General features: G+C 50.6%; 1 protein-coding gene across 1 annotated transcript in view; it reads right to left on the reverse strand.

Moving 5' to 3' along the window:
• The window catches only part of SRRM4 (serine/arginine repetitive matrix 4), a 150,131-nt gene that overhangs the window by 10,191 nt on the left and 114,906 nt on the right, over positions 1 to 25,034 (reverse strand). Inside the window, exons 5-9 of the mRNA XM_082699776.1 lie at positions 24,601 to 24,627; positions 22,776 to 22,826; positions 19,613 to 19,711; positions 16,717 to 16,873; positions 3,464 to 3,768 (exon numbers count right to left, since the gene is read on the reverse strand). Of these exons, the coding sequence (XP_082555902.1) occupies positions 3,464 to 3,768; positions 16,717 to 16,873; positions 19,613 to 19,711; positions 22,776 to 22,826; positions 24,601 to 24,627 (639 nt within the window). The remainder of the gene's footprint in view (positions 1 to 3,463; positions 3,769 to 16,716; positions 16,874 to 19,612; positions 19,712 to 22,775; positions 22,827 to 24,600; positions 24,628 to 25,034) is intronic.

The raw sequence follows: 25,034 nt of genomic DNA on the forward strand, positions 1-25,034 counted from the left end.
TGCTTAACATCACCCAAAGACAGGTTCCGGTCTTCTGCGTTCCCCGCTGCCTGGGGCCATGCGAAGCTTCTATTGGGTTCTCAGTAAGGGCATATTCATTTGGTTTGGGCCGGATCACGTTTATATGGTGCGCAGGGGCTCATGACGATCTGGCCCCTGCGCGCCCCTCTAATCTCAGCTCTTGGCACTTTCCTCTCTTGAGGCCAGTCATAATGGACTACTTGTTCCTCCTGGAATATCCCTGTTCCTTCCCTGTCTCCAGGCCTTAGAACGTTCCTACTGGTTGGAACCCTTTTCCCTCTCCTCCTCACCTGACAATAGCTACTCATGGTTCAGGCTTTAGTTTGACCTCACCTTTTCTGGGAGGCCTTCCTTGACATGTCCCTGAATCTAGCTGGGTGACCCTCATTGTGTTACCACAGCCCCCAGCCTCTATGCATCCGCTGTCCCTAGAAGGACTCAGTTGCCTCTTCCTCCCCCGTCACTGAACTACTTGCGGGAGAGGACTCATGTCTCTGGATACTCTATCCCAGCACCTCGGACAGAGCCTGATACATCTGTCCTAGCTCATGAAAACGGCTCTGAAATAAACCTTTGAGCCTCTTAGTGTCCTGGGGGCTTCACAAGCATCGTCTTGTATGGTCCTCCCACCAACACTTAGGAGACTGGCACTACTCTCCTCAATTTACAGGGAAGACACAGAACCCTCAAGGCCACCCAGAGTCTCAAACCCTGATCTGTCCCACTTCAAAGCCCATGCCCCGTCACCCCACCAGTCCCCACCTTCACTGTCGAAGTTTCCCTGGATTTAGAGCTGATGATGTCTCTTCCATTCAGCCCTCTGCTCACTGCTGACATGACATAAATAGTCATGAATTTAGAGATCATTTGTATTTCAAAATGAAAGGCTGGGCCTAAATGATTTAATCTGGCTGTCCGCAGAGATCAGATGAAGCAGGGAACCGCCAAACGCCACTCAGGCTTTAGCTTCAGCGCTGTGACAGATCTGTGTTTGAATCCTGGCGTTGGCCCTTCTGATCCTGAGGGTGTTTTTTTTTTTTTTTTTTTTAAGATTTTATTTATTCAACAGAGAGAGACACAGTGAGAGAGGGAACACAAGCAGGGGGAATGGGAGAGGGAGAATCAGGCCTCCCACTGAGCAGAGAGCCCAATGCGGAGCTCGATCCCAGGACCCTGGGATCATGACCTGAGCTGAAGGCAGACACTCAGTGACTGAGCCGCCCAGGCACCCCGATTCTGAGTTTCTTAAATACTCTGTGTCTCAGTTTCCCCACCAGCTACAAAAAGGCCTCTGATAATACTTACCATGAAGGTTCTATGAGGATTAAGGAAGATGATCCTTGGCAAGCACTTGGCATGGCACCTAGCCTATAGTCAGGGCTCAGCACACACTAGCAGGCATTATCATCATCAGTTGTTATTACTATTGCTCTCCTGGCTCTTTTTGTTGTTTTTGTCATTTTCTGCCCTAGAGAATGTAAGTAGACCCCTGTCTTCCCTGTCTCATCTGGGAAGATCACTGCCTGTTCTGGGAGACACTGAGATTTGCTCTGACCCAACCCTGGGCTCCCAGGCAGGCTTGGGTGTGAACCAAGGCCGGGCACGTGCCAGCGTAGGCAAACCAGAGGCTCCGTGTGGATGCCAGGCTGTTCGTCCAGAACTGAAGTGGGCTACGTGTTGGGGACAAAGGGCGCTCTGTCCTTGAAGAAGCCATTAACTGTTTCTCTGCTAAGGCTTTGCTTATCATTCTGACATCGTGGCCACTTTGGAAAAAGCAGACTCCCACCCCCCAGAAGAAAGAAGACCCCACTGTTAGCACGGTGGAAGGCACCAGTAAATCTCTTCCACCCTCAACACCGCCCCCCCCCCCCCGCCGCCCCCTGCATCTGCCTCCTTATACGCTCCTGAGGAAAAGGATGGTGCCATTCATTTCTCCAGCACCAGGCTGAGTGGTTGGCTTCTAGGAGCCGAATGAATGGTCGGAGTCAATGATCAGCGATTTCTACTTGCTGTAATTGTGACATTAGCCTCAGCGCTTAGCATTTTGCTGTGATTCCTTGAATGAGAGGGTAAGGGGGTAATGAAGTAGAGTTTACAACTGGCTCGTCAGCCACCGCATGGAAGGTTCTCTGCAGGAAAACTGCATCTGACAGCAGGTGAAGATACATGCGCACACGCTGCAGGTGTGTGGGAACCCTCTGTCCTCTGCTGTTTAACTCTCCGCATCTCACGTGAGAGGGAAATGTTACCATCAGTGAGATGTCACCGCCCAGGAGTCCGTGGTTTCCATGAGCCACTCATTCCTGTGAACCCAGTGGATTTTGACAAATGGAAACTACGTATCCACCCTCGCAGTGTCCTCAACCCCCTCTACCCACTGCCCTCTCTGCGTCTCTCTACCCGCGAATCGGCTTGTTGTCTCCTGAGTTCTGCCGTTTCCACAATGTCACAGAGTTGGACTCGTACCGTATGTAGCCTTCAGGCTGGTTTCTTTCACTCATTTAAATTTCCGCCTTGTCTTTTCATGGCTCGACGGCTCATTTCTTTTTAGTGCTGAATAGTATTCCCCTCTTCTGTGTGTACTGCAGTTTATTCACCTCCTGAAGGATGTCGGAGGTGGTTCTAAGTCTGGGCGATTATGAACAAAGCTGCTGCAAACATCCAGGAGCAGGCTTTTGTGTTGACACAAGGTTTCAATGCATCTGAATGTTTTTACAGGACAGCGACTTTAAAGGAATTCAATGTTAAGACTTTCTCCTGAGATTACTGGTAAAATGGACATTTGTTTTTGTCTGCCTATCTCCATCCTTCCTGATATCAGTACCCTGACTTTTCCTTCAGAGAACCGGACTTCCCCCAAGTTTTGTGTAAGTGGGAAGGCTACTCATAAACCCTGAGTAGCGTGTGACAAATTGTTGCCAAGAGCACAACATCTCCTGGGCCACAGTGATTGGTCCAAGGGTGGACAAATGACCCCAGATGGGCCAAGAACAAACCGTAAGACTCCACCCTGGTATTTTGCCGCAATTTTTGGGAAAGGGGCATCCTCTGTCCACTGGCTGACTGAACAGATAGAAAGGTTAGCAAGTGTGAATGCTGTTGGCCTATGTGCTCATGTTTTGGGAGGGTCTGCTTGAGAATGAAGCCAACAGAGAGGGAAGCAGAGATGAGAGATGGAATGGAGAAGGGAGATTCTCAATGATGTATTTTTGAGCCTGGATCCAGCTGTACCTAAAGCTGACACCCTTGGATTTTTTTTTTTAATCCCCCAAATTATGCCACTTTGGGTTTTCTCTCTCTTGCAAATCAAAGCCTCCTGGGTTCCAGGTGGGAAGTGGGTGGGTACAGGGCTACGGTGAGAGACTAAGATGGTAGAGCTAAGACAGACCCCCCTCCCTCCTCCCCTGATGCCCCTTTCCTCCTCTAGCCCAGGTACACTGACCTTGACTCTCTGCCCCTGCTGGTGGGGGAGAGATTCTCCAAAGTGGCCCCCTTGTTCTGGGGTGAGGAGGTGGTGAAGGAGTTTCCTGAATCTGAGGTGTTGCCACAGTGGAGCTCCTGGCTCTTGGTGAGGCCCCCACTGGGGCTCCCCTTCTCTTGACCTCGCGACCTGGCTGAGCTGATTTGCGTGGAGGGCGGTGAAGAAGTGTCATTGCCGGAGTCGTACTCCTGGGAGCGTCCTCGGGAGGTGGTGAGCGGGCTGGCTGTTTTGGTAAAGAGGTCAGCTGCAGACCCCGACCCAGTGATCTGAAAGCAAAAACACCCGTTGGACACTGCTGATTGCTGGGCCTGTGCTCTGTGTCTAAATAACCAAGAAATGTTTACCGTCATGATGCACTGTAACGAAAGGAGAGAGAAGAGGAAAGAGAGACGCCAAAAAAAAAAAAAAACAAAAAAACAAAAGCACAAATTCCTGAAAGAATTCCACAGAAAGGAGATATTGTTTTTTACCCCCTGCTAGAGTAACTGGAAGATTTAGGTATCATGCAGAGAAAAAGCATGCGATCCAGATTAAACCAAAGAAAAAGGAAATTATATAAAATTTAATTTCTAATGAGTTAACTCAAACAAAAGTGACAACTCAATCGAAAGGGGGTGTGTCACACCCTTAACCTAAAACAATAATAAAAATAAAGGAAGGGGGGAGGGGAAAAGAAATGGGACCATGGGCATGAAAAACATAGATCTTTTAACTTAAAAAAAATAAAAGAGAGATAAAGCCAAAATTTTAAACTTCAACCAAATCCTCAACAAATTTGACTTTTTTTTTTTTTTTTAAAGAAAAAGTCCCCTGAATAGAACCCTAAACAAATATCGCATGGGGAAAAGAAATGAAATAAAGAGAGTTTCTTTTCTTTTCTTTTCTTTTTTTTTTTTTGTAAATATAAAGTCAAGGTCACAAAATGACATTTTAGTAGTTTTCAACTAAAGGGGAAAAGAAAGGGGGACAAAAAAAAAATGGAAGTCAAATAGTCTGACTGAAAACAAACGAAAAAAAAGCTCTCTACGGATATTTGTGTGTGTCCTTTTCCCCCTGGAGAAGGTAGCTAAGGCTCTCGAGTGGCTTCTAATAAATTCTCTCATGTCTTTGCGGATTATATCCACTTACCAAGCAAGAGCTCCTCCTTTAGTAGGTAGGTAAGGTGTAAGAGAAAGGGAAGAGCGGGCAACGTGAGTCCATCATTAGAGTCGAAAATGACAAGAAAAAACACACACCTTTCTGCACACCCTCACACTTGGCCCTGAGCTTTGAGTTTTGGTTTTTCAGTGTTCCTACCAGGCGAGGCATCAGTTCTGTTTGGTTTTCTCAGCAAGGGGACCTCAAGCCATCAACATTAACCTCGTGAGCCCCTTGGTGCCCGAGCTGGATCAAGGAACCCTGGCTGAAAATGCGGCGGGGGCTAGCGCTCGCCTCCCTGGAGGTGTCAAGATCGCGAGGATGTGCTTGGGACAGAGGGCGTGGGGAGGGGCTGGGACGTCTGGGGTGAGTGGGAATGGGGAGGTCTGATCTGGGACGGATGAAGGAGGAACGGAAGGTGAGCGAGCCCTTGGGAAGGCGGTGGTGTATTCACAAGCATGGTGGATGGTTCTCTTTAAACGTTCAGAGCAGTGTCACGGCTGTGATGTCACCGTGGTCCCTGCCAACAGTACCGTGCTTATTTAGCCACGGGCAAGAGGGACTCCTGCCCTGGGCCTCCTCCGGAGATAACCATCCTCATGCGGCAAGAAATCTGTGGGGCCCGGAGGACGCTGCCTGGAAACCACTTTCCCTGAGACCACCTTATGGGTCTCTGAGGTCCCAGAGTTCTCTGTTTAAATGGCCTCCGAGCCCCCTTCCAGGGTCTCTGCAGGCTCATCCGTGGACCTATGCTCCTGGGGATACACCAGGCTTCAGGTGCGCACGCTCTCAGGTCCAAGGGTGCCCATGAGGACCCAGCTTCGGTGTTCAGGCTGAGGCATCCATGTGCACGTGTGGGAGGCCCATGGTGTTGGTTGGTGCAAGTGGTAAGAGGAGAAAGAGATGGGCCATGGCCTTGAAGGGTCCCCCGCCCCCTGCAACCCAACCACCACCACACTGCCATGATGTGGCTGGCTGCTCCGAGGGATGTGAGATTCTAAAATCAAACCTGAATTTCCAGATCATTTTCAAGCTATCTTTGCCAAGACAGGAGAACATACCATGTTTAGGTTTGCTGGCTTGATTTATAAACATTGAGACGTATAGTGTGTGGGGACCTTCTCTACTCTTGCCCTGGGCCCCATGCATGTTAGTGAGATCTCACCATCAAAAGCCTGCTTCCCTACCCCCCCCCCCTTATCCCTTGTACCTTGGGCATAAAGGAGTGGGACTCTGGGGCCTTCCTAGGGAACCATTTCTGCCTTCATAGCAATTGGTCATGAGGGTGAGACACAGAGACACCAGAGCTATGAGGAAAACAGCAAACTCTGGTAGCTCAGGATGTCAGCTTCCAGACCGGGGAGGTGGAATGTCCTTTGTGGGTTCTCCCAGGAGGCTCTGCACACGGACAAGGTGATGGTCCAGCTTTACCAAGTTCTACTCAGCACGGCTGCCACTTCCTCTGCCTGGTGACCTGGCAAGCTTTGCTTTGGGACAAGGGACCTCAAAAGAAGATTCCTCAGGTGGAGTCTTTTTGAGTGAGACTTCTTTAAAAACAATGCAAAGGCCCTGTTTCCATTCAGCTCTTCCTTTTTGTCTTCCCATGTGCAGTATGGATGTGGTATCTTCCCCCGCTCTGGGAGTCCGGTGGCAACATGTGTATTTCTACCACCTCCGTCAGGAACAAGAAAGCATCACAGGGTCTGATGGGCTCTCGGACTGGGCCTTCGCCCGGGGACGAACACAGACAATCTTTGCTTCGGGGATGGTGAAGGTTTGGTATCTCACAAATGAATCAGGCAAGCCCTTTTTGGAGGGAGCCAGGCTGGAAGAGGAGTCTAACGAAGGGGCCTGTGGGTGTAATGGCTTCTGTTATCCATCCATAACCGACTTGCTACCTGGGGGCATCCAGGCTGGCCTTCCAGCCCTGACTTGTTCCCAGCCCTGACTACGGATTTCAAAGCATTTGCCCCGGTGCGTCATGGGTCCCCATGGGCAAGGATTTCATGAGTGTGAGGCCCTTCCAGGCTAGTAGATACAGAGGGAACTCTGCCCTGTTTGCCCTCTATCCCTACAGCCTGAGCTCACAGACACACTTTCAGCACGCCTCGCCTTGACTGTGACCATTATCCACACGTAACTTGTATAATTAGCACCAAGAGTTGTACCAAGCTTTTCCATCCTTTCCAGAAAACAGAGATAAAGGTCCTCTGAAATGTTCTCATTGGGTTGAACCGCATGCCTGAAAATACCAACATCTCCTGCTTATTTAGAACTCCCATTTCTTTGGATGAATATAAATTCCTCGATATGGTTAACAATATCCTTTACAGTCCAAGCCAGGGTATCTGACAGGTCTCCTCTCTTCCACGTGCCCCACTGTGGCCCCACAACCTAGAATTTTCTTGGTTCTGCTGCCACATCTCACTCTCCCAACCCCAGACCATTTGCACATGCAATGGCAAATTCCTCTGCCTAGAACATTCTTCCCCATTACTCTATTTCATATGGCTAAATTTATACATCGTCCAGGTTACATATCACCTCCTCTAGAAAGCCTTCTCTAATTCCCCAGGTCAGGATGGCACAACACTCTACCACTCACTCATTCATTCATTCGATTTTTCATTCATTTACTCTTTCAAAAATGAATGGCTTCTGGGGTGCTTGGGTGGCTCAGTGGGTTAAGCCTCTGCCTTTGGCTCAGGTCATGATCTCAGGATCCTGGGATTGAGCCCCACATTGGGCTCTCTGCTCAGCAGGAAGCCTGCTTCTCCCTTTCCCACTCCCCCTGCTTGTGTTCCCTCTCTCACTGTGTCTCTCTGTCAAATAAATACAATCTTAAAAAAAAAAAAGTAATTAAAGTTAAAAAAAAAAAGCAAGAGTGGCTTCTATGTGCCACAGTACTGTTATTCAGTGGGCTGATTGCTTGTTTTACTGCCTGTCTCTCCATCTGAGTGGGAATTTGTAGAAGGCAGAGGCCACACATGCCCAGTTCAGTACTGTACCCAAGTAACCAGCAGTGCCTGGCACAGAGTAAGTGCTCACTAAATCTGGCTACATGAACACAGACTGAGCTGGGAAGCCTGGGCCCATCCTAGCTTGATTCAGTGGCGAAGATGGCTGAGTGGCCACATCCTGGTGAGGCCCAGCTGGGTAGCTGCCAACTTTGGGAATTTGATAGGTTTTAAAGGAGGGACTGGCCCCCATCATATTCAAAATAGTTCTTAAAAACTAGGTGGATTCTTGGCTGAAGGCTGCTGTCTTGAGACCAGCTCAGAGCTGTCTGTGTGATCAAGAGATAACCTTTAGAACTGAGTTCCAGGCCTGTGGCAGAGAGAAGGAATACAGTCTGTTCTCCCTCTCCTTCCCGGCCCGCCTCAGACCCAGCATCCTCAGAGAAAGCACCCAGAGGCTGTGTCTGTACATTCTCGACAGCTGAAGTTCCAGGCTGAGCTGAGAAGCTCCAGATCTGCGAAGACTTCCAGATGAGACGGGCGATGCTTGGTCTCCTTACTTCCCTTCTACCCTCTGCTACCCTGGGAGGTCAGCTTAAGATATAGGCTGGGGCTGGCCATTTGCACACAACAGGGCCGTCAGCCTGTACTTCGTTCAGATTATAAAAAGGTGCTCCTTCTAGGTGAGGAGTGAGAAAAAGATGCTCCCTCTGGCCTGACAAATCTGGATGGTTGATGGCCTTTTCGTTTCAGACTCTGTCTTCTCCAGAGCAAAGAGGAGGAAAGGTATTGAGGGGAGCCAGAGGTCGAATGTGTGTGTGTGTGTGTTAGCCATGATAATGCAAAGGAGACCTTCATGATAGCCAGACAACAGAGGCCTCTGTGTTTTTGTCCTTTCTAGACAAGTACTCACTCACTCACTAAGATACCAACAGTTGTCCACTCAGTGACATGACAATGTGGCTCCTACCTGCTCCTCATTTAGATGAACAGCCCTCTCAAAATTCATCTTTCAAGAGTTCTTCATCTGCTGGGAATTTCTCTTCTAACCATTAACTGACCTTTGCCCCTGTCCTCCTAGCTAGGCTGAAAACAGTGCTCAAGATACTTGATAGGAGGAGTCATTCTAGACCCACTGTTGTCCAGTACCAATGTCCAGTAATCATGGTACCCGTGCCCCTGTTTAAGACCTGGAACCCTCATACCAGGAAAGTCTTCTTTGGTATACTGTGGCCCCTTCCTCCGTATCAGTCTTCTTCTTCCCCTGTCTTTACAAAGGCCTACCTGTGGAGCTTGGCATAAAAACTCAGCCCCTGTAATATCTGCTTAATTACTGAGCGGAAAAAACAAAAAACATCTGTCTTAATATGGATTATCTCCAAAATCAAGACAGGAATTTGAATGCTAGTAGTTGATTTGAGAGGACAAGGAACTTCTATAGGGGAGAGGGGAAATGAGATGAGGGAGAAGAAAAGCCAATGAAAGACGCGTTATCAAACCAGCTACCACGGAGGGCAGTCGGAGGACACTCTGGGAGCCAGTGAGGAACTGACCCTACCAAGGAGGGAGCTGGGGTATTTATACGCCAATGCCCTACCACTTGTAGGTTGGAGGCTGCACCCAGTGGGTGTCAGTTCTCTAGGGTGCTCATACTGCCACGTGGCCAACCAAAGCAGTCTTTGCTGGCCAGAGAGCACCTTCCAGAAGCTGGAGGTTGGCCATGTGTCCTGAAGCAGAGAAGATGAAGGGATATAATTGAACAGCATCTGCTTCAGCGCCCCCAGATTACCAATGGAAAACTGACAGGTCAAGTTATATTTTGTCTCAGCTACCTTTTCTTTAGCCCACTTAGTATATATGTACCCAGGTACATAGCCCACCTGACAGTAAATCTGAATTAACTGCCAACATTGCAATGCCCCAAACAATGGGGCAGTTTCACATAACAGCTCTATTTCTAGTCTGTGCTGAAGGTCTGACAATGCTGGGTCCACATCCTTGCTGCTCATCATCGGCTCAAGAGAACTGCAGCTGCCTGTTTTAGGCTTTTCTGGTGACCAGCCCCCCGCGATCCCAGGTGCTTATCTATTAACTGCCAGGCCCCCGAGACCTCTGAGTTTGTGACCCTGTGTTCTAAATGTTTGCCACGACCCTGACTGCTGCAAAGGAACCACAAACACAGTGCGTCCTGGATGCCCCATCTCTCCCTTCCAGAACTATGAAAATGGATGCTCCCTCTTCCCCAGCTTGATCCTTTTCATGCCTCTTGGACTTTGGCCAATGGAAGGAACCAGGAGACCAGAGCCATTAAACCGCATCCAGACCCAGAGGCCATGACAAGGTCTTCCCTTCTGGATCAGGATTGCCAATCTCAGATTTATTTTCCCCCAAGGACAAACTATTTCACAAACTCATGGCCATTGGAAGAAAGCAAACAAGCATTTCCCCTTTAGTCCCAAGGCCCCCTCCAATGTGAAGCTCCGATTTTTTTTTTTCTCTTGAAATCATAAGTTGACTCATCTTTGTTTCTTAATATACTCAATGTTAACACGTGGGTTCTAATAAGTAATTAAATCCCCCCACCACAAACTCCAGCTCCTGGCATTTCACTGGGAGTCTCTCTCAGCCCTCCAGGGAAGCTGGCACTGTTATTTATTGTTTTTGTTTCAAATCATTATTTAATCAAGAACGGGAAAAAAGGCAACCTCTCACTTACACTTCAAAATTTAATTTCAGCTGAATTCTGAGATCAAGAGGCAGCACGGCCTAATAGGTTACAAAAATACAATCAAGAAGAGAATTCCAATTAAACTGAACAAGTCATTTACTGAGCTTCAAATGGCCCCATGGAGAGAAATGGCTATAAATTTCTCGTCCCCTCCCTGCCATATGGGGGACTGGAAATTCTCATGTGAATATAGAGTTGCGCGGCAGAGCTTTTAGCTAGAGGGTTCTGGCTATTCCTTAAAAAAGAAAAAAAAAATCCTTTTGTTCCACAAAGACATTAGGTTTATTTTCCTTGATGTTGTTCATCTTCCTTTGTTCACTCATTAGGAAGACAGAAAAAAAAGAATGGGTTTGTTGACCTCTGGGAGTCTGGGTGAGAGGAGGTGGGATGTGGGGACACAGCCAGATGACACAGTCCTTCAGGGCTGGGGCGATCCCATGGGGCAGTGCACTGCAATTGACCTTGGGCCCAAAGAAGTGGCCCGGCCTCCTCTGTCTCTTCCCCTCCTAATCATAGGCAGGAAACTGAGGGAAAATGGAAGCTTCGGGGGCCCTCAGCCCACTGGTTCCTAAAAATCTCCATATGGATCCAGTCAGACAAATTTTACACCAGCCCAAATTGAAATGGAGAAAAATTAAGTTCAGTGTAATGAGTTTTTCATCCGGCCAAATGCATTTGATATAAGGGCTCATCCTTTCTTTGGAGGCCATGTCAGTACTACTTCTTCCGGTGGTAAGATGTCACTTTTGTGATAGAACATGGCGGTTTCCTTTTACTCTGAACAGATGTGGTAAAAGTAAAAGTTGACCATGCTATGCCACTTTCCATGAAAAAAACCCAACAACCACAACAGGTCCCACTAAGTCCCCATCTCAGACTGCCTTTCCTCCGCATTCTGGTCTCTCTTTTCAAAACTGCAGTGAATGGTGTGGTGTGTTTGAGTCTCTTGGGTGAGCGAGGGCTAAAAGGCTTTTGCAGAATGTGTGAGAGCCTGGGTCAGGGGTCTGAAGGCCAGGGCCACCATATGCTTTCCCCTCTCTGCAAAATGGGATGCATACCTCCGTCCTGCCTTTCTCCTAGGCTTGCTCTGGAATTCACCTCAGATTGTGGACACGATTAAGCTTTTGAATCCAGAGATATTTCAAAAACATCACATCTGGGTTTATAAGGAACAAGCTTAATAAAACCACTGTGGTGACAAATAATGCCAGCAATGACTGCATATTGAGTGTTAGTTATGTCCTAAGCACTGGGCTAAGTTTCTCACAAAGAACTGAAGCTGCATGAGGGTAGGATCCTTGTCCGTCTTGTTCACTGCAAATACTTGTTCACCCCGGTGCCTGGAACAGTGCCTGGCACACAGCAGATGCTGAATGCATATTCCTTAAATGAATGGATCCCTCAACTCAGTCCATCCTCACAAGCAGGTGTGATTATTAGCCCAAAGTACGGATGAGGACACAAGGGGAGTCATGTCATTAAGCACATGGACTCTGGAGGCAGACTTTCTGGGTTTGGATCCTAACTTCTCCATTTCACTTAGGTGCTCGTCATGGAATTGTTCCAGGCCATAGGACATGGCCGCCATGTTCTAGGCGCCCACTAAAAGGAGCATATTAGTGGAAGCTCCCTTGAAGGGCTATTATAAGAAACAGATGAGGGGGTGCATAGGAAAAATTCAGCCTATCTGGCACATAGTAGGCGCTCAGTTGGCACTGGTGGTTGTTGTTAACCAGGGTTGACCAGGGAGAAAACATCAAGAACCTCAGAGTCTACAGATCGGTCCCAAAGCCCATGACTTCACCACTGCACTCTACTGCCTCCTCTTGTTGACAGATTTCACAGGACATCTTTTTGGACCTTAGGTTTTATGCTCTCCTTCTTGTTCTTGTTCCTCTCCTTCCTCTTCCTCTTTTCTCTCTCCTTCCTCTTCCTCTTCTTCCTCCTCCTCCTTCCTCTTCTTTCTCTTCTTCTTCCTCCCCTTCTTCCTGTTCTTGTCCTGTTCTTGTTGGCGAAGAATACATGGCAACTTTTTGGCCCAAGCTGGAGGTAGAAGGAGGAGAAAAGGCGCCTGTGCTTCTCGACTTGGTCTAGCTTCCATCGTCATTGGCCCTCTTCCAGATTCCCTCTCTAGGGAGAGCAGACTTGACCAGAGTGCCCCGTGCCAATAGGGAACGGTCTTGGCCAAACCTTGGTGCCACCAACGTCTCTATCATCTAGTTGGCCCTGTGGTCATCAGAGTAAGCTTCTGAGACGCGAGCCACAATTCCTATCAGTTCCCCTTCCTCCCAACTGAGCCACCTACCAAAGACACTTCAGCTCTGTGAGCCCGTTTCCCTGTCTGAAAAATGGTGGTAATAATTGCATCTATCTCAGAGAATGGCTTTGTGCATAAAATGGCATCAGCAGCAACAACTGTGTAAAGCATGGGATGGTTTCTAAAGTTGCATCGCCTTCATTCTAACAAAAGTGCCTGGTACACAGAGGTATCTCCCTTCTCTGTATGCATGAGTCATCCCAATCCGGTGAACCCATCCTTCAAAGCCTAGCTCGAGTGTTCCCTTATTTGTAGAGCCCTCTCAGGCACCAAGACAACACTGTCTTGTCCTTCCTCCATGGTCCTGCTCTGCATTGTATTTACTTCCATCGCCACCAGGGTTCGTAGTCTGGATATCCGGCAGCTGATGGGGTGGGGACACTGCCTCATCTGAAGGTAGCTGCCCTTGGTACTGATGGCAGTCCTGTACCACTCTAGTTGCCAAACTGTGAGGAGGTCCCGAGGTACCAGGGGAGGGAGGGGGTGGCTCTGGGCACTTGGGGTTAGGGTGGTGACAGGGTCTATTAACCAACTAGTACACAAGGTTTTGAATATTTGACAACCGAGGAAGAGCTGGTACTTGCGGACTCCATCTCAGTCCTAATTACACTTCTCTCACTGTAGTGCAGCTGTCTGTTGACTACCAGACTGAGCTCCAGAATTCGGGAGGAGCGTTTTATTCATCTCTGTCCCCCTGATGCCCTGAACAGAGATGGCTGAGTGGAGATAAAGAACATGAATGAGGCTGTGAAGGGTCCCTAAATCATCTCCTTGGGACCCTCCATTTGGATTTGGGATCTGACTGAGCAAGAGGGCTTCAGGTTATCTTTAGCTCACCAACTAGGATTTCAATAAGACACAACCCTGAGTTTGCATATTCATTTATGCAAATATGCCCCCTTGATGTGATGTGCCTGTCCTTGATTTTTTAAAGAGCGGTACATTGGAAGTACCTGCAGTGGAGTGTGGTGGGAGCCAGGGCATAGAAGACCCCTGTGCTCAGGCTCCTGCTTATCCCCAGAACCCCAACTCTTGCCCTGGGATTCTGCTTCCAGCCCCAACTTGAATCTTTGTTTCCTGCTTCCTTTGGCTGATTCTTGCGCAGCACTAGTTTCTGAGTTGTCGCCTTCTCTGCCCTGACCTAACACTAACCCTAGGATCCCTTCCCTGCCTGCCACTTCCTACCCCATCTCAGCGTCCCTGCTCAATTGTTGTGCGTTGCCTTTTATAGGCACAGATTGTCCTCTCTTCACCAGATCCTCAGATCTGACCCTCAGATAGATGTTTTGGGAGATAACTGGTAGATCTGAATGAGTGATGGGATGGATTCTTTGGGGGGCATTGACTCTGCTGTTGAGCCCGGTGGTTGGCATAAGGGAAGATCCTGGGCCAGAACTCTCAGAAAACTTGGGGTCCGACCTGATACCTTTGTCCATCTCTGCCTTTTGCAGGGGAGAAGAGGAATAAGGGTCTAGTGTGGAGGGCACATGGAGGGCTAGACTCGGGGCTGATGCCCCCAGAAGTCAGAAAACCATGAGTGGGATGGGGCAAGCCAGCTGCTTTATGGATGAAGGAATCTGAAAGCACAGGAACTGAGGGGCCCTTGCTCTGGCCCCAAGTCATGCACAGACCAGGCTGGGCCTGGAGCCATACGAGTATTACTAGGACTACTACCACAAGTACTAGTGTGCTAAACACTGTCGCTGCCCCAATGCTATTTCCATGGTCACTCTTACTGCTGCCACTGCTATTCTTAGCAGTGACCAGCAAGTAGCATTTCTCCACTTGTCTGTTGCAATCAGAAACCTTTACTTACACGAAGTCACTGAATGCCCATACTACACCGCCTACAAGGCAGGTCTCATTGTTCCCCTGGTTTTGCAGGTTCAGAGAAAACTGAGGCACAGAAAGTTTATGGAACTTGCTCATGGTCCCACGGTTGGTAAATGTAGAGCCAGCGCCCAGGATGCTGTAGTCGGAACACCCACAAATATTTGCTGAATTCTTCCCCTGTGCCAAGCACTCGGCTTAGCCGTTTACAATAGGACTTTGCTTTTGTCCACACAGCAGGGTTTTTGAAGAAGACACTTATTCTCTGCATCTTTTTTTTTTTTTTTTTTTAAACAGATGAGGACACAGGGACTCAAAAAGGTTTAAGTAACTTTCCACAGCTCAGAGCCAGGATCTGATGGCACCATCATAGCCCCATGTTTTGAACGACTTGGACTTGCCGGAGCCCATGGAAGTCATTTCTCTTCTCTGAGTCTCGGGTTTTCGGTGAGCTCTTAATGTCTGCCCCTTCTAGGTGTGGGTGAGCTTCCAGCTCTTCTGAAAGGGACTGGGTCCATGGGAGACACTGAGGCTTCAAGAACCAACAGCCAATCTTTTTCCTCACCAGCTGGTGTGGGAGGACCCCACTTTTTTTTCTTTCTTTCTTTTTTTTTTTTTTTTTTTAAAGAACATCCAGTCTTTTACAACATCTTGATAGAACCAGGCTGTTAGGAAACCATCCCGGGCAGGTGATCAAACAAGCCAGCTGCTCCCAATGGCACTTTTTAATGAGGGTCAGTGGGGGCCACCAAATGGGCCGCCACAAACACCAAGACCAGAAAGACTGGGTGATTTTGACTCACTTCTTCTACCTCTGACAGGCATTTTTGCATCGGTTTCTAACTCTGCAACAATTTCCCTGGGAGATAAATGAGATCATCACACCCATTTTCCAGGTGAGGAAGTTGAGGCCGGGAGAGGTAGAAGGAATTGTCCAACCAAGCCAAGACTCCCTGGGCCTCCAGACTCTCTGCTGTGCTGGAAAGACCTTTTATAGGACATCAGTGGAGAGGGAAAGGCAAGTGGGCATTTTCCATCTTTAAAATACTTAGTAACCACAAGACACCTCTACAAAGGGAGGCCTGAAGACGCTGTGGATGGTTCCAGCTAGGCAGAGGATTGGGGCAAAATGAGACCTTGGTGGCACAGGGTGCCTCAAATGGTAAAGAAGAGTTACCCAGAATGCACTGCAGGTGACAACTTGTGTCAACCAGGCCCAACTAGTGTATTTCATCGCCTTCCCTTCCATGATCTTCCTGCAAGCACCCTGAGCTTCTCCTCACTTCCACCTCACCTGAAATTCTCAGATTCACTCATAGCTAGAGAAGACGGGTCCCTGCCAGCTGCAACTGTAGGCCCCGTCAGCATTGTGTCTCCTCCCGTTTGTGTATCTGTCCCTTGAGCATCAACAAAAGGCCTTCGCGTACTTGAAAGTGGTGTTATTGCAAATTTGCCAATGAGAACACTGAATTTCGAAGGAGGGAAGGGACTTCCCTGAAGCCACGCGACCAGGGAGTAGCAAAGCTAGGGCCCGAGTTCAGCTCCAACGCTGAATCCCTCGCTCAGGTAAGGTCCCCTGAAATTACATTCTGGCTCCTCCCTGTGGACCTGAGGGAGCGTCACGTGATGCCATTCAATGCGGGGCTGCTCAATCGGATTCGTAACCTCTCTGAGTCTTGGTTTTTTCTGTCCCATCTGTTGGAAGGGACCAGGGAGAGCAGCCACGCCCTCGATGCCCTGAGACCTCGTGCGGACACAGGAGAGGACACAGCTCAAGCGCTATGAGCTCCTTGAAGGCAAATGCTCATACACATTCCAGGCCGTGTTTATCTGGGTGAAATCAGATCCCAGCAGCGAATCAGTGCTGCAGGCTGGTGGGCATCTGGGCTGCAGACTTCACGGGAAAGCTGGAATGCCTCCGCCACATCAAAGCCCCCTCTCTTCCTTCCTCCTGCGGGGTCTCACACATGCACTCCTGCCAGGGTCACTCTGGAGACCAGCGTGTATTTTCAGCGCTCCCTAGAAAGCCTGGGCACTTTCGTTTTGCTTCCTCCCCCCAACCGAGTGCTGCCAGAGGCTGGGGAATGACCACCTGGTTGATCAATAAGGAGGCCCGAAAGCCAGTGGGGTGTTTGCCCAAAACTGAGTTAAAATGTGCCGTACACTGCCCTGAACTTGTGCCTCCACCTCCCCCCCGCAAGTGTCACGGCCAAGACTGGCCGAGAAGGCCGTGTGGAATACTTACTACACCCCTGGCCGACAGGAGGCCGAGCATCTGGAGGGGCTGGCTGGGCGCGTGGCTGGAGCGGGCCTCGGGGCTGGCCTTGCCGAGGGTCCTGGAGCAGCGGCGGGAGTGCCTTCGGCGGGACTTCCGCCCTTCCTCGGGGGACCTGCCGCGGTGCCTGGGGGACCGGGAGAGAGAGATGAGTCCGTCTTCGGAAGGGGAGTGTGGCAGAGGGGTGGCTGCGGGGCCCGCAGGATCAGAGGGCTGTAGAAGGTGTCTGGGTGTGCTTGTACAAACGACACATGCTTCCATCCATCCCTCCTCTGCCTCCACCCGCCCACCTGCTCATTCATTCATTCATTCATTCATTCATCCGCTCCTTCTCTCACTTGTTCATTCGACAAATGTACCTGGCTGTTTAGGGTGCTGGGAACGCAGCTGGGAAGACAGAAAACATCCCGGCCTGATTTGCTTTAACGTCCTGGGTGTGGGACTGTCTGTCAGTGTGTCTGTACGTGACTGGGTGTGTCCATCTGTGTTTGTCTATAAATACCACGGTGCCTGTCTGTGTGTCTTTGCATATGTGACTTGGCCATCTGTAAGATAGATGCATCCTGGTGACTGTCACCCAAAACTTTTGAAAAAAGAGTAGCTTAAAAAAGTAATGAGGGGGTCTTCTATAAGCTCGTCAGACCCTGGGCTGCCCTGTCTGCATCAGAAAGCGGAGGAGTCTCTGACTCTTTAGAACGGGTGGAGTTCAGACTCTGCTGGCCTGTTAGCTCTGGGCCGCAGGAGCAATAAAGATGACACCCTATTGACTTGCAGTCCTCTCTCAGGGCAGGTCTCTGTCCTCTCTCCAACTTGAAGACACAACGCAAACAAGGCAGGTATTTCCCATTCTGCAGTTGAGGACCTGGGCTCAGAGCTGTTTGGGGACCCACCAGAAGTCACACAGCTTGTGAGTGGCAGAACAAGGACCAGGGCAGGGTTTTCTGCCCAGGGGGGACTGATGCCTCTTGGTCATGCTCTAGAATGTCTCTCTGGGCTCTGGGCCTCCAGATCATTTTTACTGATGTGGCCTTGGGGTGTCATCAGCTCTCAGATTGCTTGGGTGGCCCCTGGAGTGTCAGCCCAACAAACACTGGGGAGCTCAAGCAGCAACACTCCCAGAAGAGCTGACATAAGAAGGGGACCGAGGCTGGGCTCTGCAGCCCATCTCCCTAAGTGGTCGGGCAGAGGGCAAGACAGAGGGCAGCAAGCTCTCTGCACCATCCTCTGACCCAGGCCGGTGGGGCTGAGCTGCTGAGAGTGGATTCAGCCTGGGTCAGAGGTCCAGGGCTTTGTCCGAGCTCTGCCAGTTGCTGAGACCTTGCTCGGATGCCTTTGCTCACCATGATGCAGTTTTCTCAGCTGTACCACATCCGTGACGCGCCTGAGCTCAGTGAGCCAATGCCCTCCAGACAAAGGCCAGCAGGAGCACGCCTGCTGAATCAGCATGTTCACGGCTCCTTGCAGGGAGGGAGAACGCGCCCACAGGAAGTGGAGAACATCTCCCTATGAGAGTGTTGGAGAGGGCCTAGTATGGGCGGGTGGCGGGTCACTTTAAGGAACGTTTAAGGAACTGGGGCTTTGTTCTGGATCAGATGCTGGCGGTGAGACTCTCACTGGGTATCTTCATAATCTCAGGGCTTAGTCCAAGGCCAGAGCTCTAGCTGGCCTTGGGAACAGCAGTCCCTCATGTGAGCCAGGACAGAGAGATGCTGGGTCACTTTCGTGTTTTGCATAAAGTTCCTGTGTCATCAGGGCTCTGACCTCACGACTGAGGGGTCTTGGTTTGTCTTGATCACTCAAGGTCACAGAGTCCCCTTGCCTGATGCCAAGGCTCTTTACGGCTGTTGGTCTCCAGTGGGGACACTGAGGCCTGCGAGTGACAGCAGCACGAGTCAGGGACGTTTTCCTCTTCCTCAAATGCTTCTCATGCTTGGCTCCACACCAGCATCACAGGGAGAAACTTAAAAATCTCACCACCCTGGCCCTGCCTCATCTGAACAAAATCGGGATGCCTAGAGGTGGGATCCAGGTGTTTTAAGAATTTTCCAAGCTGACTGCAAAGTGCAGTTCTGGTCTAGCTCCTGGTGTTCTTGGGATGATCAAGTGAGAAAATGTATTTGAAACTGTGGCACCAAGTAGGACGTCACCACATATGCCCCCTCTCCTCCTCCTCCTCCTTCCTCCAGACACTGGTTTAACTGGGATGCGGTGGGACCGGGACAGGGGCATTTTGAAATCTCCTCGGTGACATGAACGTGTAGCCAGGTGTGTGGATACACATGAGGAACGATAAAGCAGGCTCTGACGTCCGGAAGCTGGCCTTGCTGTGTCTGCTGGACAGCGCTGGTTTCAAACACTTTGTTCTTTCTGTTCTTCTCGCCCTCCTCCCCCTTCTCCGACAGGCACAGACGATGTGTCAGCCTAGTGTGGGTCCAGGTTAGGAGAAGCCAGACTTGGAAGGCCCTCAGAACTCAGTAATTTGTGCTGTGTGGCCTTTCATAGGTTGCTCAGCCTCTCTGTGCTTAGAGGGACCCTTACAAGAGGGCCAAGTCCAGAGCCAGACTCCCCAGTCCAATCCTAGCTCAATCCCTTCGTAGCTAGGTAACTAACAAGGTCCTTAACCTGTCTGTGCCGCAGTGTTCTCATCTGTACAACGGGGGAGAACTACTACTACTATCGTGTGGTGGATTCAGGGAGAGGGCTCAGCCCCCCACATGGCAGCGAGGGCACTTAGGAAGCACACGTGGGCGCACACACCACTACCGCTGTTCCTACACACGGAGGTGGCTGGTTCCCTTTCCTCTGCAGGGCGGCGCAGACAGGGCAGTGGCTGGGCGGGGAGACTCCCCTGAGGAGAAGAGCTTACCTGCTCTCACAGCTTGAGGAGCGGGACTCGGAGCTCTGTGACCGCGAGGGATAATGGTGATGACGGTGACGATGGGATTTTCGGGGCCGGCTTCGTGATCTTGGAGGGGGTGACAGGGAGTGAGTCAAAGGAGGAGAAGGGGAGGGGGGGGAAAGAAGGAGAGACGGATTTTGATCTTGTGGCACACATCATCCTCTTGCATCCAAGTCACTGTCCCTCCAGAGTTGGGCATCTCCCCCTACATGCCCCCAACCCCACATCACCCCAGCTCTTCCCCTGGGCGTTCAAGGGCTCCAACCAGCCGTACCAAGCACGAGTGAGTGGCAAGGCTTCCTCTGGAGGAGCCGGCCCGGGTGACTCAGCCTCCCGCCCCGCCGAGGCAGCCCTGATGGCGAGCACATGTGGACAGGAGTGTCACCTCCGCTAGTCACCTCTCTCCCTGCTGGAAGCAGGAGTCTGTGTCGGTCAGCTACCATAATGTGTGACTCAGGTGAGAGCTCAAGAAAGAAGTGTCTGTGCTTCCAGAATATTGGCCTGAGGTTGGCTCTTCTAATTTTTCAAGTGAATGTAGAAATACAGACTTTTTTTTACTATAAAATATTTCTATTTTAAATGGAAGCTCATATCTTTTTTAAAAGACACTTTGTTTGGGGGAAAAGAAAACACATTTGCAGAGTAAATGAGGCCTTTGGGCTGCCAATTTATAACCTCAGACCTGGAAAATTAAGTCTGGCTTCCTCACATGGAGTCAAAAGCCTACTTTCAGGGTTGCAACATCACTGACAAACAAAAATGCTAACCACAATGAACAACTACCAGGGCTACTAACGGTTTTATCACAGGGTACTTCTGCTCCCCCCCTGAATGATAATAAGGACTCAGACGTAGTAGCTGCAGAGGCAGTGGTCACTGGGGATGAACAAGGAATGTCAGTGATTTGGGCCAAGGCAGAAAGCCAGTGGGAGTTAGAGAGGGCTCTATCGGGAGGGCAGCCTGACTATCCCAACATTACAAATCTCATTACAAATCTGCACTCTCACCTTGAACCCCAAGCACCCCGAGGAGTCAGCCCCCATGAAACTCTCTAACTTCCTTGCATGACTTCTCCTGCCCTGGCTGGGCAGACTCAAGCCAGTCCGAACTGCTTGCACTCTGGCTCCTCTATGTCCCACCGCACGACGTCCCTGTGATGGCGACGATGGCGGAAGCCTGCATCTGACACATACTGCCTGCTGGTGCCACAGTCCAATATTTTTCTTAAACGGACCCATCTTTTCCTCCCAACAACCTATGGAGCAGGTTCTCTTATCTCCCAGATGAAGAAACTGAGGCACTGAGTTTAAACTACTTGCCTCACCTGCAGCTGAGAACGGCTACCTCCATTCTTACTCTCTGTCTAGACCCTTCCTCCCACAGGGCACCCCTGCTGACCACCAAGCACCCTCTTCAACGCTGCAGCGGCCCTGGCGCCCTGGGCTCCCAGCGCCCCCCGCTGGGCCGTGACTGTCCCATGTCTGTCTCCTGTGTGCCACTGGGAACTGTGAGCTCCTTGAGTCCAGGAAAATATTTGGCTAACCTCTGTCCTTGGGCCCATCCCAGGGCCTGTCATGTCTTAGGGCCTTCTAAGGGATGTTGAATTCAAGGAGGCTAAATCTCTCCAGCGACTGCTCGTTAAGAAGTAGGCGCGACCACGGGACTCGGCGAGGAGAATCATCCTTTATCCTAACGGCGCCTTGTTTTTCTCGCTCTTCCCTCTCCTGATGCCTGTCTCTGGCTTATGTAACCTAGCAATTTCTGGGACTCATCCAGCTCTTGGCACCGGGGAGGGTGGCCACCTTGCTGCCTTCAAGCAGGCAGGCCCTGCCTCAGTGGTGATGCCCCGCCCCCTCCACCCCTGCTCTTCAAGTCCGAGTCTATCCCTTGGCTCTGTCTCTAGCACAGCCCCGTTGCACAAGTAATGCGGAGATCTCTGAGAACACGCACTCGGTCTGTGCTTAGTGTGAATGCACACTCAATATGTATGACCAATAATTGCCTTCAGCACTTGAACTGAACAAGTTTGATGATCAGGAAGTTGTTCCCTGAGCTCATTCAAAGCTCTACTGCTTCCTTCTGGAGCATTCCCCAGACCCCCTGGGGGGTGGCTCAAATGTCCTCCTTTGCACTGACCTTGGATGAAGTGACCCTTCAGGCAGCAAAGCGGGGCGCCCTCCCTCTGCATCCCTGTCTCTTCCTTTCCCTCCCCAGCAGCCAACCACCTTTCATCGTATTGCCTTTGATCCTTACTTTAGAAGCTTCTTGGCGGGAGATAAAATATTAGTTGATTGGAAAACACATGCACTAACATTTGCAGGGTATAAAGTAGGTGGGTTGTAACCGCATTTACTTTTAATTTCTCTGGGAACTGAACTCTGCAGGCAGCGTTAGCTGATTTGAATTTCTACTACCAGCCGTAAACCGTGTACCAGCTGGGGCCCCGAGACCAGGGGTAGGAGCTGCACTGCCCCCTCCGTGCTGTACGCCCCAGCAGCCCAGGCTCAGACTCCCATGCACACTCACGCCTGTGCCCGCACATGATCATGTCCCACCACTACTCACGCAGCCGCCGCACACCTGTGTGCACCGGGAAAAGCCACACCCACCCTCCCTTATGCATTAAGGCACACAGGTCAGGAAGCAGTACACACGCACTGTGCAGAGAATCAGCACCTCCGGGCGCACTGTCTGCCTCTGTGCTCCCATAAGCAGGAGCCTACAGAACGCACTCGTGTGAACACAAGTGCATACCACACCCACGGCACACATCCGTATCCACGATCACACAGATGTCTGCAGGGTGGAAAAATGTACGGGGATCTACAGACAAGATGCATACTACACACACTCTCCAGAAAGATATCTACGTGATGCCCGCCAGGCACACAGATGCATGGCACTCGCTTCTATGCACCCATAAACGCATGTACACACCCCGTATACGCGGCCTTGTGCACTTACACGCACCCAGACCCCCAGCTGCAGTGTGTCGCACGGTTCTGCCTCTCCCTGCCTCTGTTCCTGTCACCCTCCCTGTTTCTTCGGCAACTCCAACACACCAGCTGTTAAGAGGCCAGGTTCCCCCGCTCCCCAGACTGGAGGGACTGTTCTAGGGGGCTCTACTTACTGTTTTTTGTGCCTCTTCTCATCCCTCCTTTTGCTTTTTGGGCTGGAGGAGCTAAAGGAGAAAAGGCCAATTAATGAAAGATGCAAAATGCCAGTTACAGATAAAAAGAAACAAGTAGTGAAAATGCTTAACACACAGTGGCCACCGGATCCGGGCAATTTGGGGACAGACTTGCTCATCATTTCCAAGACCAGAACAGTCACTGACGCTGACTTCTCCACCCAGCAGGGACAGCTATGGACACGGACCCGCGCACGGACTGAGAATGGGCTGTGCTGAGGGCCACGGCCAGCTTTGGCAGCCTAGTAAGAACAGTGGTAAATAAAGTAATACTTGCCATTTTTCGAGGACTTCTTACAAGTGAACACTCTGCTAACTACTTTTTGTCGGCAATCTTGTTTTATTCTCCCTGCAAGCTATGGGGAGAGGCACATTTAATACGTACTTGTTATACAGATGGGGGAACTGAGCCTCAGCTAGGCTAAGAAACTTGGCCAGAATCACGCAGGGAAGCTGGGATGTGGCCCCAGATCGTGCTTCCCCAGAGCCCATGCTGTTGACTGATATTCAATCAATTTGTAAGGGAGAAGAATGCAATACGCGGAGAGACGCTCGGAAGCTTCTCGAAGCTTGGCAGATGCAGAAATGTTCCGTGCACAGATATTTAACTACCCGTGTTTGTTTTTTAAGTCAGAGGGCTGGGGTATGGGTCCGGTGGACAGTGATGAGTCGGGGTCCCAGCATCTTCTGCTAGAGGCCCCAGGGGGTGGACGCCGTTTGGTTATACTGGCTTCAGAGAGTCCGCCAAGGACACACAATGGGCCTCAGAGAAGGGGAAAACCTCATCCAACTCATCCGACTGAAACGGCACCTTGACGTTCGTTAGCTGTGCGATTTCTCTCCACGTCTGAGACTCAGCCTGGGCAGCGGGCGAGCCCAGAACCTCACTGAAAGATCCAGGTTCCCGCCCCAGCTCTGCCGCTCAGTCGCTGTGGGACACAGGCAAGCGACCTGTCCTCGGAAGACCTGGTTTCCTGGACCGTGAAGTGGCGCCATTGCTCAGGCTGCTGGGCTGAGAGGATGTGACACTGGTGATCGCCCTCTCCCTGTTAACTGGATAAACAGAAGGGCTCTGCACTCGGCCAGCTGCTCCAGATGTGGCTCTTACTTAAGACGCCACCCTAGGGAGTTCCGATCCTCTGATGGATCTGGGCTTGAGTTTTGGCTCTGCCACCTGCCTGTGTTTGTGGACACACCTGTCATACCTCCTGCCTGAATCTCAGTTTCCTCATCTGTAAAATGGGAATAATAAACATAGCCACTGTGCTGGGTTATGAGGGAGATCAGTAGAGATTAACCACGCACGCACACAGCGCGGGGCCCAGTGCAGGATCCGATTTATAGCGAGGACCCCATCGGCGACAGCTGTTTGTGCTCACTTGGTGTTTCCAATACAGTCAGACTTGGCTTCTGTCCTTTGGCCAGGATCTGGGGAGGCTCCGGCAGGATGGGGGTTGGGCTGAGGTTTCCTGACATGCCCCAATCCAGGATTTCAGTGAGTGCTAAAACGAGCAGATTCTGACCAGGGTAGTGAGACTTTCCAGGAAGAGGCATCGGCCCAGGGGGCTGGTCAAGGAGCAGCCATCTGACCTGATGGAAGTCAAAACCTGGCTGGGAACTCTCAGGGAAACCAGCCCATCTTGAAAGAAACTGAGGCCCAGGAAGAAGGAAGGGGCGTGCCCAGGAGCACACCCCAGAAGCTGCCTAAAACCTTTTAGGAAAGCAGGAAAGAGAAGCAAGCAGCCAGAGGTAAAAAGATTCTTACCTGTGCCTTCTCTTCTTGGAGAATGACCTGATTAAAGAATTAAAAGGGAGAGAGAGAGGGCGGGCGGGGAGGGAGGAAGAAGGAAAAAAGGGGTGGAGGGAGACAGGGAGGGAGAGAAGACAATAAACATAGGTGAGCTGAGGTTTGTTTTTTTTTTCCCTGGGACAAATGTATCGGTGCGTCTGTGATCACGCGACACAGGGGTCGGTCGGGACACCTGGCGAATCCTCCTCTCTCAGATTTCAGACTGTGTAGACCATATGGGAGACACTGGTTTGCATTTTGAATTTCCAGCCAAAACGACCAGTGCTTCCATCCTCCCCTCAAACTGTCTGTGAGCCTGTCTCGGATGGGGGTGGACGGGGTGGGGGGCGGGGGGAACTTACGGGAGTCCTCTGCGTCCTCCCCGACCCCCAAGCTCAACTTCACCTCTC

This window comes from Mustela nivalis (assembly GCF_964662115.1).
Source record: "Mustela nivalis genome assembly, chromosome: 14".
Taxonomy (NCBI): Eukaryota; Metazoa; Chordata; class Mammalia; order Carnivora; family Mustelidae; genus Mustela; species Mustela nivalis.